This window comes from Dipodomys ordii, unplaced genomic scaffold, assembly GCF_000151885.1.
Source record: "Dipodomys ordii isolate 6190 unplaced genomic scaffold, Dord_2.0 Scaffold85, whole genome shotgun sequence".
Lineage (NCBI taxonomy): Eukaryota > Metazoa > Chordata > Mammalia > Rodentia > Heteromyidae > Dipodomys > Dipodomys ordii.
In genome coordinates, this window is record NW_012267301.1 from 2,960,535 (window position 1) to 2,974,877 (window position 14,343).

The window sequence follows — 14,343 nt, forward strand, 5'->3', positions numbered from 1 at the left end:
CAGAACTCAAGGAAACACATTGAATGGCTTGTTCTGCAGGAGATCCCAGTGACTAGTGGGTCAAGTGATGGAGAGGGTAAGTTATAGGATAACAGACCATGACACCTTCCAGAAGCCTTTATCTGTTTGAGTGAAGCAGAAAATCCCAAGTTTATAATTCTGCTTTGGTCTTGCTGGTACCTACTCCCCATTCTGAAAATATCAGTCACCAGTTAGCTCATTAGCTTTCAAAGAGACATTTATCACTTAAAAATTTTTAAGGGTTTTAGAACTGAAGGAATGCCAACAAATAAGGATGAAGACAAATATATTTGTTTCACAAGATTGTTCCTGAAGTCCTGGGCCATACAGGGGTGAGGGGCTGATTTGGAGGTGCTTCAAAAAATCAGCTCAACCCCTACATCTAGATAACAAGTGGGGAAAGTGGTAGTGGAAGGCAGTAAAGAAATTTCCTGAATATGTTCATATTGGGAAGCCAAGGGGGGGTCAAGTGTACTAAATTCTGTGTTTTGCAATTAGGAACTTTAGGTTTTTTTGTCTAGTTTGTTGGTTATTGCCAGTACTGGGGCTTGAACTCAGAGTCTGGGCACTGTTTGTTAGCTTTTACTGCTCAACACTGGTACTCTAAAACCTGAGCCACCCACATGGTCTCCCTGATAAGTGGATGTTTCCAAAACGAAAGGTGATACAGCAAAGTTACAAGACTTAAGAAACAAAGGACTTCCACTCATCTGGTCAAATCACTTCTAAATAACCCCATGCTGCTGATCACATATATGGTACATATGTGCTCACTGGAGGGAAACCAGGAGCTAGAGGAAGTCAGGGAAAAAACATACAACAGTGGGACCCATCAACTGCACTGGACATTGATCAAAACGAACTAAGCCACTCAATGGCAGCGATGGGAGGGAGGGAACGAGTGGGAAAGAGGGAACAGCTGATGCTGTGCAAAACAAAAGAAATGTACATACCACCCAATGTGGAAGAAATAACTGTATTGTCAAAGCTCATAGAACTCATAAATGTTATAGACCATGATAGACAATTTGCCCCAGGAAAGTTAGAATGTGTTTGTGACTTCAACTAAGCATCACTATCCCACAACACTGTGAAATTTGGGAAATTTATGCAATCACTTAATCACAATAAAGAATTTGAAAAAAATAAAACCAGCCACAGATTTCCTTAGTTAATTGGAGATAAGAGGCTTGTGGACTTTCCTCCCCGCCCCCCAAAGGTAGCTTTGAACCCTGATTCTCAGATCTCAGTCTTCTGAGTAATTAGGATTAGTGGTATGAGCCACTGGTACCCTGGTTGGTTTAGGTTTACATAGAGAAGGATTTGGGGTAAGGGTGAGAGGTAGGCATAATTAAGCTACCTTGGTCAAACTGGGGATGGCTGATTATTATCTCAGTCTGGTTCTTCCAGACTGGCTCCAGAGAAGTGTCATCACTATTCCTTGCTCAAGGGGACAATTTGATCCCCGTGTGAGATTGTTCCTGATTGTAGAGGGGGTGGTCTTGGTTCCCATCATGGAGTGATTGATCCCTTTTCAAGGGTCAGTTACATTATAGCAGGGGGGCAGGGGATCTACCTGCAAGTCTTGCTGTTCTTGAATCGGGGTGACTGTGGGTTTAGGACAATGACTGAGACTTTCAAGAACTGCTCCAGGATGTGGAACAGATGTTGTAAAAGCAAAATGCCTTTCTCATGTTGATGCCTTCGGCCTTAAAAGATGATGAGAGAGGCTAGAAGAACAGGGCTACCTCAACCTTGCATTACCAGTTTTTAACAGTCAAATGGTTAGCATACCAAGAGCTGAGCAGCACTCAGACCTGGAGTTTGAAAGCAAAGAAGACAGATGTAAAATAAAGGCAGCATGGCAATCTTGTCCTGCTTCTTGTTGCCTAACAGGCCCATGCAAAGAGTCTGTGCTTTTAGTCTTAGTTACAATGCCAAACGTGAACTTTTCTAGGAAAGAGAAGGCAGTGCATGTAAACAACTTGATCGATTTGGTAAGTGTAATGAACAAAAGCTTCTTCCTATGACTATCAGACTCTCTCAGACCAAGCTTAAGTTCTCTCTTGGCTCAGTCAAAGCTATCTTGTCACTAGAGAGACCTTCATTTACACTACTCACTGACTGGTGGCCTTTGCTTGGGGATGAATTATTCTGGGGTCCCCTGAAGTTCCTTCAGGTTTCCACACTCAGCCAGCTGCCCCCAGGACCAGTGTGACCCTGCTTCAGATATCTCCTCCCCCCCTGAGGGTCATGGCTTTGTTTTCTTCTAGAGACCCAAGATTTCCAAACTCTGTGGTTGCCTTGCCTAGCTAAAAGGGGAAGAAGAGGATAAGCCCAAGGAGGAGGAGGAGGAGGAAGAGGAAAACAAGACAAACAGCCGGTGCCCAGGGACTGTGTCCAGCTGTCTCTTCTCTCCACAGAGCTAGAAGCTGGGAGCCCCTGCCTTGCCCACCCTCCAGCCCTCCCAGCCCGCTGCTTCCCCAGGGAAGCTATGGGGCTAGGGGCTCTGCTGATCCTGCTGGTGGCTACTGCTTGGCTTGGTAAGAACAAAACTGAGGGTTTGGGTGGGAGAGGGGAGTCTGAGAGTCCCCGTCTCTTCCTGGGAGTCCCTAGTCAGTCCTCATCTATCTCTCTAGCACTGGGCTTCGGGGTTTTCTCCCATGGACTCCCTGAGTATCCTGAGCACATCCCTAATCCTCACAGGGCTCTGTGTCCCGTCACCTCCCTGGCAAGTGGCAGCAGTGGTCACGGAATAGACTAGAAGGAGGCTTTTGGAACCTTGCTGCGTGTACAGGAATCACCTGAAGATCTTGTTACAGGGCAGATTCTGACACTGCAGGTCTCAGAAGGGGAGCTGGGACTCACCTTACAGAATCGGAAGCCAGTCATGATTCTAGGCAGAGTCTGGCTCAGAAAAGCCCAAAGGGGCAGTGGTCCTCTCTGAGAGCCTGGGTAAAGGAATGGGTCAGAGGGGAAGACAAGAGGTTGCCATCTTTGGCTCAGGGCTGTGGGGTGTTTTATGAGTGATGTAACACAGGAGGAGGTATTGGAAATGGCCATAGAGGCTGGGGTCCCCAATCCTCTCAGATGCAGGTGTCAGGGTTTTAGAGAGAGAACTGCACAAGTTTCTGGCCTTGTCTGCCCCAGACAGCTGCAGCTGCTGGTGTGTTTGGCCTGTTGGTCCAATCAGCATGTTTTATGCCATATCATCTGTGTATTTGGAGGGGCCTAGAGGATGATGGCTTGGCAGGGAGGAGGCAGGCCTCCCCACAGAGGGTTACTGGGGAGCTGGTTCCTCTGGTGTCTGACCAGAGTAGTCCACTGAAGGTCTTAGTCTGGCCAAGCGAATCTCATTGACTTGAGTGTCCTTTTTCTTTTTGCCAGTCCTGGGTCTTCAACTCAGGGTCTGGGTGCTATCCCTAAGCTTTTTTGCTCAAGGCTAACGCTCTACCCCTTGAGCTACAGCGTCACTTCCAAACTTTATTGTGGATTTTTTGGGAGATAAGAGTCTCACAGACTTTTCTTCCCCATGCTGGCTTCAAACCTCAATCCTCAGATCTCAGCCTCAGGCATGGGCTGCCAGCATCTGTCCTTTGTTCATTGAGATCTGATTTACCCTCATTAGAAGCACAGATTCTCAAGTGTATATTTTGAGGTTTGATAAACATACATGCATATGTACTCACCACCTCCATTAAGATAGAAACAACTCCCTCTCACCCCAGAAAGGTCTGTTGATTTGATTTCACTGCCTTGTCTTGTCTTCAATCTAGGAGACAAGCTCTGTGTGTGTGTGTGTGTGTGTGTGTGTGTGTAGAGGTGCTGTCTAGTATCCATCTCCAGGGGAAAGAGAAATGGGGGCCATGAGGATGGGAATTTAAGTTTTGAACCCAAAAGCTAGTGGGAGAGGGTGACTGCAGGGGGTGGGAGGGTGCCAGAACACCTAGAGACAGAGAGCAGCTGGCTTCTCTCCCTCGAGGGCACTCCTGGGGCTGAGGAGGGCCAGATATGCTGTGTGTAGAGGGGGAGTGACGGTCCTATACCTCCTGGAGATGATGGAGGTGTCTGTCAGGCAAGCAGGAGCATGGGGAAGACTTGGGAGCTGAGATGATGCCCACAGAACAGCCAAAGCCCTCAGCACAGGGAGCATGGGGGCTGAGAAGGCTTTCCATCCATCTACTCAGCCAAGCCAGCAGGGGAAGTTGGCAGGGGAAGTAGAGGATATCAGCGCAGTTGTGCGTGACTATCCGGGACAACAGGATAGGAGTAATGGAGCCAGATGCCTCTCCCTGACCACATTTCCAGGATGTGCTGTAGGAGCAGGCTGGGGAAAGGGGAAGAACAGAAGCTGGGTTCATGCCTATAATCCTACTCAGGAGGCTGAGATAGGAGGATCATGGCTAAAAGCCCACCCAGGCAAGCACGTCCAGGAGCTGCTCATCTCCAATAAACCAGCAAAAAGCCAGAAGTAGACCTGTGGCTAAAATGGAAATGCCTTGAGTGAAAAAAGCTTAAAGGAGAGAGTGAGGCCCTGAGTTCAAGCTCCAGTACAAAAAGAAAAAAAAAGAAGAAGGAAGGGAGAAGAGAAAAGCAAAAGAAACAAGAGCAGAAGCAAAGATTCCAAGCTTGGGGAGAGAGTGTTGTGTTCAAAGCTCATGACCTTCAAAGGTTAAAATCTTTACATACCAGACTATAAGTCTCAGAGGGGACTCCAGAAACATATCTATGGAAGTAGTTGTCTGGCAAGGGCAGAAGCAGCCAGGGCAGAAGTGATGAGGGGGAACAAGTGTCTACCCACTGTCTCCTCCTCCACAGCCCTCTGGGGTGGGCATGCAGGGTAACTGTCCTCAGGGATGATCAGCCTTCCAGCTGGTAATGATTCCACAGCTCCCAATCCAGGTAGTGTGAGTCCATGCTCCAAGCTTTCTCCTGCACCCCAGCCCTACCCAGGCCGGAGCAAATAGCACTAACAGGCCAGTGCCAGTTCTACTGAGGTTTGCCTGAAGGCTGTGAGCAAGACACTCATCCCTCTTCCTGTTGGTCACACCGTGGCAGTCTTGGCAGTGGTCACAGTTTGCACATGATCTCTCTGGCTGAGCTTCTGGATGCTCTAGCAGCATGTTCTGATAGGTTCAATGTCAGACTAAGTCAAGACATTCTGAAATCATCCAGAAAGGAAATCTTGGCAAGTTTGGGCTGGAGGGGAGGGACACCCACTTAAGGCGTTTGAAGACAATCATGGAATACCTTGAATTTATTATGGGGCTGGCACATGGCGATGTTAGAGCAGGCCTGGCCAATGGCCTGCTCTCTTAGGGTCTCTGGCTGTCTGGAGCCAGGCAGTGGTCAGGAGGCAGGAAGCAGAAGTGAGACTGTCCCTGGTAGAAGGGCCGCAGGCTGAGCGGAAACCTGGGCTGACCAGGGCGCCAGCAGTGTGTTTCCGCCACACATGCAGGCCAGGGTGCCTGGCAGTCCCCCGGAGGCCATGAATCAGCTCTCACTTCCCCTCCTTCGCCCTATTTCAGGCCCTGGCAAAAAGCTGACACTGCAGAGGCAAACAGCCCTCTTCCCCGAAGGCCTGACAAGGGTTTCAAGTTCTCTTTTTCTCCTTCAAGCAAATTTTCCTTAAAAGAGATGGCTTGTCCAGTACACACAGCAGGACTGGGGTACAGTGAGCAACTTGAAAGCTCACCCCACAGGCCCCATTTAGGTGTGTGTGTGTCTGTCTGTGTCTGTGTCTGTGTGTGTATGTCTGTGTGTGTGTGTCTGTGCCAGTCCTGGGACTTGAACTCAGGGCCTGGGCACTGTTCCTAAGCTTTTCGCTCAAGGCTAGCGCTCTACCACTTGAGCCACAGTGCCACTTCTGGTTTTTCTTTCATGCTTAGAGACAAGAGTCTCACACACTTTCCTGCATAGGCTGTCTTTGAAGTGTGACCCTCAGATCTCAGCCTCCTGAGTAGCTAGGATTACAGGCGTGAGCCACTACTAAGCCTTTATTCAAAGGCTTTTTAGACATTTAAGCCTTGTAATATGCTAATGAATGGATATGAACATTGTCCCCATTTTATAGGCAGAGAAACTAAGGCACAGAGCCCCTGAGCCATCCCACAGTGCCAAACAGACCAGATAGCCAATGGCAGAAGTGGGCACCAGGCCTGACTCCAGGAACCTCTCTCTCTTTCTCTTTGTTGAGCTAAGATCCTATGTCCCTTTTTATTTCCATGTGTGAATTAAGTCAAAGGACTTGACCAGGAACATCCTATTTGCTTTTTTGAGATCTTCCTTGAACCAGGCCCTAGGCTTGTTGCTGGGGACATTTATAAGGGGGTTGAAGAAGCTCACTCCAGAGAGAAGAAGGACAACGTTATAAGGCAGTGAAGATGGAGTCAGGGCGCTGGGGACCCTGTGTGAACAGCATTATAGGTGCCAGGCCCAGGGGGTTTCTAACCTTGTTCTCTTGGGATCAGGGATGTGAGTCCAGCCCTAACACAGCTGGGCGAATGATCGGTGTGCCCTGGCTTGTTCACAATGACTCCTGGTACCATCTCTGCTATGTGACCTCCCATCTCAGAGTTAGGAGAGAAGGCCTGGGGTCTAACCTCATGCTTCACTTCTACCTTCCACCTCCTCCAGGCCAGGGCACCCCGGTCATTGAACCCAGTGGACCGGAGCTTGTTGTGGAGCCAGGGACAGTGGTGACTCTGCGGTGTGTGGGCAACGGCAGCGTGCAGTGGGATGGCCCCACGCCCCCCCTCTGGAAGCTGGATCCTGACAATCCCAGCAGCATCTGGATCACAAACAATGCCACCTTTCAACACACGGGGACTTACCGCTGCTCCGAGACCGGGGGGCTTTCGGGGGGCACTGCCTCCATTCACCTCTACGTCAAAGGTGAGGATCCAGCCTCTTCCCAAGAGGCCTGGCCCAGCAGATGCCTCTGACAGACAGGAGGGCTGGCTATTATTAATATCCATCGTCAGCCAGCTGTGTATTTGTTGGGTGCTGACTGTGAACAAAGCCCTGCGGCTGTGACTCTAATTTCATGTGGTCTGCCACAATAACTCTGCAAGATGGGTTCTATGATCACACTCATTGTCAGGAGAGAGTCACTAACCTGAGGTCACACAGCTTTGAATAGCCCAGTTTACACCTGGCTCCAGAAGCCCATCCTGAAGCTGGGTGCCCGGGGCTCATGCCTCTCATCCTGAGCTACCCAGGAGGCTGAGATCTGAAGAAAAGCCCACTGGGGCAGGAAAGTCTTCCAACTAAGCAACAAAAAGCCAGGAGTAGAAGTGTGGCTCAAATGGTAGAGCGCCTTCCTTGAATGAAAAAGCTAAGGGACAGTGTCCAGGCAACTGAGTTCAAGCCCCAGTACTAGCACAAAGAAACAAAACAAAACCCACGCTGAGGCTGCCTGAATGGTCCTGGGATAGCCAGGGCAATGATCAGTCATCTGACCCTGTCACCACTAACAGTTGCTGCAGTACTTTTGACCTCATGTCCCCCTTTACCCAGACCCTGTCCGACCCTGGAAGCTGCTGGCAGAAGAGGTGACAGTGTTCGAGGGTGAGGATGCTGTGCTGCCCTGCCTGCTCACTGACCCAGCTCTGAGCGCACATGTCTCACTGATGCGTGAGCGTGGCCGACCTGTGGGGCGCCACATCGTCTATTCCTTCTCACCTTTGCGTGGCTTTACCATCCACAAGGCCAAGTACCTTGACAGCCACTACTACCAGTGCAGAGTTTTGGTGAATGGCAGGATGGTCCCGAGTCTTGGCATCAAGCTCAAAGTGAACAAAGGTGAGTAGGGCACAAAGGCCCCGACCAGGTAAGAAGGTTAGATTGGAGCCAGCAGCTATGCAGGCTGTGGCTGCGCTGAGGCCGCTGGACAGCCACAGATGTGTCCCTTCATCCAGTTTGGTCACTCACAAGACAAGACACATGGAAGTAACCAATAGGCTGCACGATGGACCAAAGAAAGGGATCATGGGAGCTTGGCTGACTCCACTTCCAGAGAAACTGGACTAGAGTCTCTTTCAACCATAGCAACAGACACAGAGGTTAATTCCAAATCTGCTGTGTGGCAGGACTACCTAACAGCCTCTGGAGTCAGACTAGAGAGAAAGTTGATCCAGATATGATCCAGTTTACTTTTATTTATTTTTGTATTATGCTAGTACTAAGACTTTAAGGCCTGGGTGCTGTCCCTTAGCTTTTTCACACAAAGGCTGCTGCTCTATCACCTGAGCAGCAACTCCACTTTCAGTTTTTGGAGTTTAAGTCGAGATAAAGGCTCACAGACTTTTCTGCCCTGACTGGTCTCCAACAGTGATTCTCAAATCTCAGCCTCGTGAGGAGCTAGGATTACAGGCATGAGGCACCAGCACAAGGCTCTAGCTTATTTTTTCCAAAGTCACTGGCTCTTGCAAGAAGCTGAGGTTGTGGTGGAGGCATCAGAGGAAAGACAGGAAGCCTTGGTTCAGGATGGCTGCAGCACAACGTCTAGAGTAGAGACTAAGGGCTGGTGATGAAGAACATGGACTGTCACAGGACTTGCTGTGGGGGAAAGTGAGGCAGTAGGGCTGCCTCCCAGGATTTGGGATGAGAGGATGGTATGTGGGACCCTGGCTCATGGCACGAAGCAGAGTCACAGCAAGAACCTCTTCTCCTACTTCAGTCCTCAAAGGGCCTCCCGCCTTGACACTGGAGCCTACAGAGCTGGTGCGGATTCGAGGGGAGAATGCCCAGATTACATGCAAAGCCACTGAGCCTGGCGTCCACTTCTACGTCTTACTCAAACACGGAGACACCAAGGTTGGTATGCAGGGGGACGGAAGAGGGAAGTTGGCCTATCTTCCTGGTACACAAAGCCCCCAGGGCAGAGTCCCAAGGCTGCATGTCAAACTGACTCTCTAATCTCAGGCCCAGAGAAGGGAGAAGCCTTGTCCAGGGTGTCCCTGCCAGGTAGTAGCTGAGTCAGAACCAGGACTCAGGCTTGTGGCAAGCAGAGGAAGGCAGGACCCGATCCCCTGGACCCCTGTGGCCTTTGCTCCATCTAGCCTGTAGAAAAAAGCCAGATGTGAATTCTCTGTGACTTACCAAGTGAAGCCTAGGGTACCTTCAAATCCAGAGATATAAGGGCCGTTTCAGAAAGACTAGGAGAGGCAGAGAAGGGATGGTCCCAGAAGGCAACGGCAGGAAGCGGATTCAAAGAATGGTTCCCTCTCCTTCTACCCCCAACTCGGTGCACACAGAGTGCCAGTACAGCCCCAAGGCTTTTGTACGCCTATCTCACTTAACCTTACTACAATCTAGGGACAGGGTGCCTGTACTGATCCAATGTTACACACGGGAAATTGAGGCGTAGTGTCCAGTGCCTTTGCCAAGGACCACCAGATAACAATATTAAAGGCTGATGATTTGATCTCAGATCGCTCTCTTTTTTTCCTTCTTTTTGTTCTTTCAAGACAGGGGCTCATTATACAGTCCAGGCTATCCTTGCATTGGTGATTCTTGTACCTCATCCTCTCGAGTGTTGAGATTACAGACATGCATTGCCATACTGACTTTATTTTTATTTACATATGTAAATAGCTATGTATTTACTTTTGCATTGCTGGAGATTGAACCTTGGAACATGCGCATGGCTAGGCCAATGCTCTACCATCAAGCTATATTATATCCCCAGCCTCAGGTCATCCTAATCACTAAACAATCTTGGTATGTCATCTCCATCCTCTGCAGCTCAACATCTCTCAAGAAGTTGACTTCCAGGATAACAAATATCATAAAGTGCTGGCCCTGAACCTGAGTGCTGTAGACTTCCAAGACTCTGGCAATTATACCTGCCTGGCCACCAATAGCATGGGTGTCCGTTCGAACTCTATGATTCTCCAGGTGGTAGGTGAGCATCAGGTGGTGGGAGGGGCCAGAGGGGATCTGAGGAAAGAGAGGCAGCAGGGTTTGATTGAAGGATGGGAGGATGTTGCTTTTTTTTTTTTTAATTCTAGTACTAAGGCTTAAACTCAGGGCCTGGGTGTGGTCCCTTGGCTTTTTTGCTTAAGGCTAGCACTCTACCACTTGAGCCACAGTGCCACTTCTGGCTTTTGGGTGGTTAATTGGATATAAGAATCTCACAAACTTTTCTACCGAGGCTAGCTTTGAACCTTGATCCTCAGATCTCAGCCTTCCGAGTAGCTAGGATTACAGATGAGAGCCACTGGCACCCAGCTTCATGCACACATGTCAGATAAGACAGCTCCAGGAGGCTGAGTGCCAGTGGCTCATGCCTGTAATTCTAGCTACTCAGGTGCCTGAGATCTGAGGATCTCAGTTCGAAGCCAGCCTGGGCAGGAAAGTCCATGAGACGCTTATCTCCAGTTAATCACAGAAAAACCTGGAAGTAGCACTGTGGCTTAAGTGGTAGAGGGCTAGCCTTGAGCAGAAAGGAACTAAGGGATAGCACCTAAGCCTAGAGTTCAAGCCCCAGTACCAGTTTAAAAAAAAAAAAAGACACCTCTAAGCATTCCCAGAGGTCTTAAGGCAGGACTGTGGGTATCACTTTCATGGGATGACGTGGCCAGTGGGGCTAGAATGAAGTGAGAGGAAGAGAAGTACATGATGATGTCAGGAAGACATATAAACCAGGAAGCCAGCAGACCTATAGGACCCCGTGTAAGGATTTGAGGCTTTTCCTCTTGAAAAAGATGAGGAGGGTTCAACAGGAGCGACATGATGAGACTTGAATGTGACAAGATTTATCAGGGCTTTCTGGTGCCTCATTGTGTTTGAAGGGAGGTAAAGGGGGAAGAAGGGAGATAAATTAAGACACCACTGCAGCCTGGCACTGATGACTCACACCTGTAATCCTAGCTACTCAGAAGGCTGAGATCTGAATATCTTGGTTCAAAGCCAGCCTGGGCAGACAAATCTGAAAGACTTTTATCTCTATGAGTGGTAGAACCAAAAACCTAAAAGACAGCACTCACTCTCTGAGTTCAAGCCCTAGTACTTGCAACAGTCAGGCAGAGGTGGTGGAGCTCGAGAGAGGCGATGGAGTGAGTGGGAAGTGGATGGTGTTAGCAACCTGAGATGTTTGGCTGGTGGGAGCAGAGGTAGCAGAAGTCTTTGGGCACATAGTAGTACTCAAAGGCTGGATCAATGGGAGATCACTAAATGAACAAACAAACTCAGGTATCTTCCCACTAATATTACATTCCAGAAAGTGCCTACTTGAACTTGACCTCTGAGCAGAATCTCCTCCAGGAGGTGACTGTGGGAGAAAGCCTCAACCTCAAAGTCAAGGTGGATGCCTACCCTGGCCTACAAACGTACAGCTGGACCTATCTGGGGCCCTTCTTTGACCACCAGCCCAGTCTTGATTTTATCATCAAGAAGGACACATACAGGTATCTGCTACACTTTATGTCTGCACTGCGCCACAGCCACATGGAAAGTGCCTAAGTCAGGATTCAGGATCTTTGGGTATTGTCCTGCCCTTCCGTGTGAACTTTCAAGAGTCCAGTCACCTTTCTGGGCCTTATTTCTTAGAAAGATCTCGCTATGTGGACCTGAGCATGTTTTCTGTTTCTGATTTGGATCAAGTTGTGTGTGTGTGTGTGTGTGTGTGTGTGTGTGTGTGTGTGTGTGTGTGTCTGAGGGCTTGAACTCAGGGCCTGGGTATTGTCCCTTAGTGTTTAGACTCAAGGCTGGCACTCTACCACCTGAGCTACAGATCTACTGCTGGCTTTTTCATGGTTAATTGGAGATAAGAGTCTCATAGACTTTCCTGCCTGAGTTAGCTTTGAACCTTGATCCTCAGATCTCAGCCTCCTGAATAGCTAGAATTATAGATGTGAGCCACCAAATCAATTTCTTATCTTATGCCCATATCCTTGGATATCCAATGCTTTTCTCAGCAATTCTACCATTGTTTTTGAGGTACACTTTTTTTCTTCTTTTTCTTTTCTTTTTTTCTTTCTTTCTTTTTTTGTTGGTCATGGGGCCTGAACTCTGGGGCTGGGCATTGTCCCTCAGCTCTTCAGCTCAAGACTAGTGTTCTACCACTTGAGCCACAGCACCACTTCCTGCTTTTTTTGCTTATGTGGTGCTGAGGAATTGAACCCAGGGCCTCATGCATGCAAGGCAAGCACTCTACCACTGAGCCACCTTCCCAGCCCTCTGTGAGATTCTTATCTCCAAGTAACCACCAAAAAACCAGAGTGGAGGTGCAACTCAAGTGGTAGAGCACCGGCCTTGAAAGACAAAGCTAAGGAAGAGTACCTTGACCCTGAGTTCAAGCCCCAGTACCAGCATTTTAACACACACACACACACACACACACACACAAACACACACACACGTACCTCATGCCTTTAATTCTAGCTACTGAGATATGGAAGGTCACAGTTCAAAACTAGCCTGAACCAAAAAAAGTCCAGGACCTGGCCAAACAAGTCAAGTGAACATGAGGCCTAAAAAAATGAATAAAACTAGTGTCTTGTCCTGTTTGGCCAGGATAAGATAGTGCAGCCAGAACACGGACAGAATGGGGACAGCTACAATGTAGTGTATGTACCACTGTCCCCTCTTGAGCAACTCTTTCCAGAGTCTAGTTGAATGAAGCCTATAGTCTTTCTCAACCAATCCCTCAGATATGAATTCCAGCTTAACTGGAGCATGATAGGATGTCTGCTTCCCTAGGCTCTATAGCATCCTAGCCATCCTCCAACGTCAACATTTTCTAGACATCGACTTTAATTCCAGAACCTCCCAACTCTTTGTCTCCTGAGATTTCACATAGATAGCCCTTTGTCCTCTCTTCTGGCCTGCAGTTCTCCTTGGTCCTCCCTGACCTGGTTTTCTAGCATCTCCTTACCTAGCTAGAACTGAAGTTCTGGACTCAAAGCCCAGGAGCCCCTGGGGAGGAGTGGTCCATGGATAGTTCAGTGGTCTGTACCCCATAGGCATGTGGAAAGGCACAGGAAGCTCCTTTGAGAAGCGATGCTCTGCGCCATGTGGGTGGCTGGGGCACCAATCAGCCACCAAAATTTCACTCGTGTAATTTTAGGCTCATGACGCATGTTTGAGTCATCCAAAAAAAGTGAAGTTCTTTTCAATTGAAGGAGGGGATGTTAAGTCATCTCGAGAACTGACTGTCTATGCTCACTCAAGTAGCACATATATGAGAATTGGGATAGGGTAGAGATTAACCAGCCTCCTGCTCAAGGACAACATGAAAATTCATGGTGTTAACAGCACCGGATGCTGGTGGCTCACGCCTGCAATCCTAGCTACTCAGGAGGCTGAGATCCAAGAATTGCAGTTTGAAACTAGCCCAGGCAGAAAAGTCTGTAGAGATTCTTAACACCAATTAACTACCAAAAAGCTGAAAGTGGAGCTGTTGCACAAGTGGTAGGTCACTAGCCTTGAGCAAAAAGAGCTCAGGGACAGCACTGAGGACCTGAGTTCAAGCCCCACGACCATCACCACCACCACCAACCAAAAGCCTTTGGCATATAGAACCTTCTACAAATGTCAGTTCTTTTTTTGTGAGTATATCGGCCCTGGGGCTTGAACTCAGGGCCTGAACACTGTCCCTGAACTTTTTTGCTTAAGGCTAGTGCTTTACTACTTCAGCCATAGCTCCACTTCTGGCTTTTTTGTTGGTTTAATGGAAATAGGAGCCTCATGGACTTTCCTGCCTTGGCTGGCTTTGAATTCTCATCCTCAGATATCAGCCTCCTGAGTAGCTACGATTACAGGGTGAGCCACCAGTGCTCAGCTGCATTTTTGTTTGTTTGTTTTTTTAAGTGGTGCTTGGGATGGAGGCTCTTCTCGAGGACCTGGAGGCTGCTATGTCACTGAGCCTCACTCCCCAGGTGCATGATGCCTTTTTATCCCAAAATCTAACATGACTGCGGGTATCTTCTGAGCAAGAACTGGTCCTTTGCTTGCAGTTTTTGGCAGTACTATGGGTTGAACTTAGGGCCTTCTATTTGCCAAATGAATGCTCTATCACTTGAACCACTCCTCCAGTCCCTTTTTACACGTGTGTGTGTATGTGTGTATGTGTGTGTGTGCGTGCGTGCACGCGTGCCAGTCCTGGGGCTTGAACTCATGATCTGCGTATGTCTCTGAGCTTTTTTGCTCAAGGCTGGCACTCTAGTGCTTGAGACAAAGCTCCATTTCCAGCTTTTTGGTGGTTAATTGGATATAAAAGTCTCAGGGATTTTCTGTCTGGGTTGGCTTCAAACTATGCCAATCTTCAAATCTCAGCCTCCTGAGTAGATAGGATTATAAGCACGAGCCACTGATGTC

General features: G+C 48.7%; 1 protein-coding gene across 1 annotated transcript in view; it reads left to right on the forward strand.

The window, feature by feature from the left end:
• Positions 1 to 2,389: 2,389 nt before the first annotated feature.
• Csf1r (colony stimulating factor 1 receptor) overlaps positions 2,390 to 14,343 on the forward strand; it is a 28,254-nt gene continuing 16,300 nt past the window's right edge. Inside the window, exons 1-6 of the mRNA XM_013025555.1 lie at positions 2,390 to 2,564; positions 6,658 to 6,915; positions 7,540 to 7,824; positions 8,702 to 8,838; positions 9,769 to 9,928; positions 11,246 to 11,432. Coding sequence (XP_012881009.1) covers positions 2,516 to 2,564; positions 6,658 to 6,915; positions 7,540 to 7,824; positions 8,702 to 8,838; positions 9,769 to 9,928; positions 11,246 to 11,432 — 1,076 coding nt within the window. The 5' untranslated portion in view covers positions 2,390 to 2,515. The remainder of the gene's footprint in view (positions 2,565 to 6,657; positions 6,916 to 7,539; positions 7,825 to 8,701; positions 8,839 to 9,768; positions 9,929 to 11,245; positions 11,433 to 14,343) is intronic.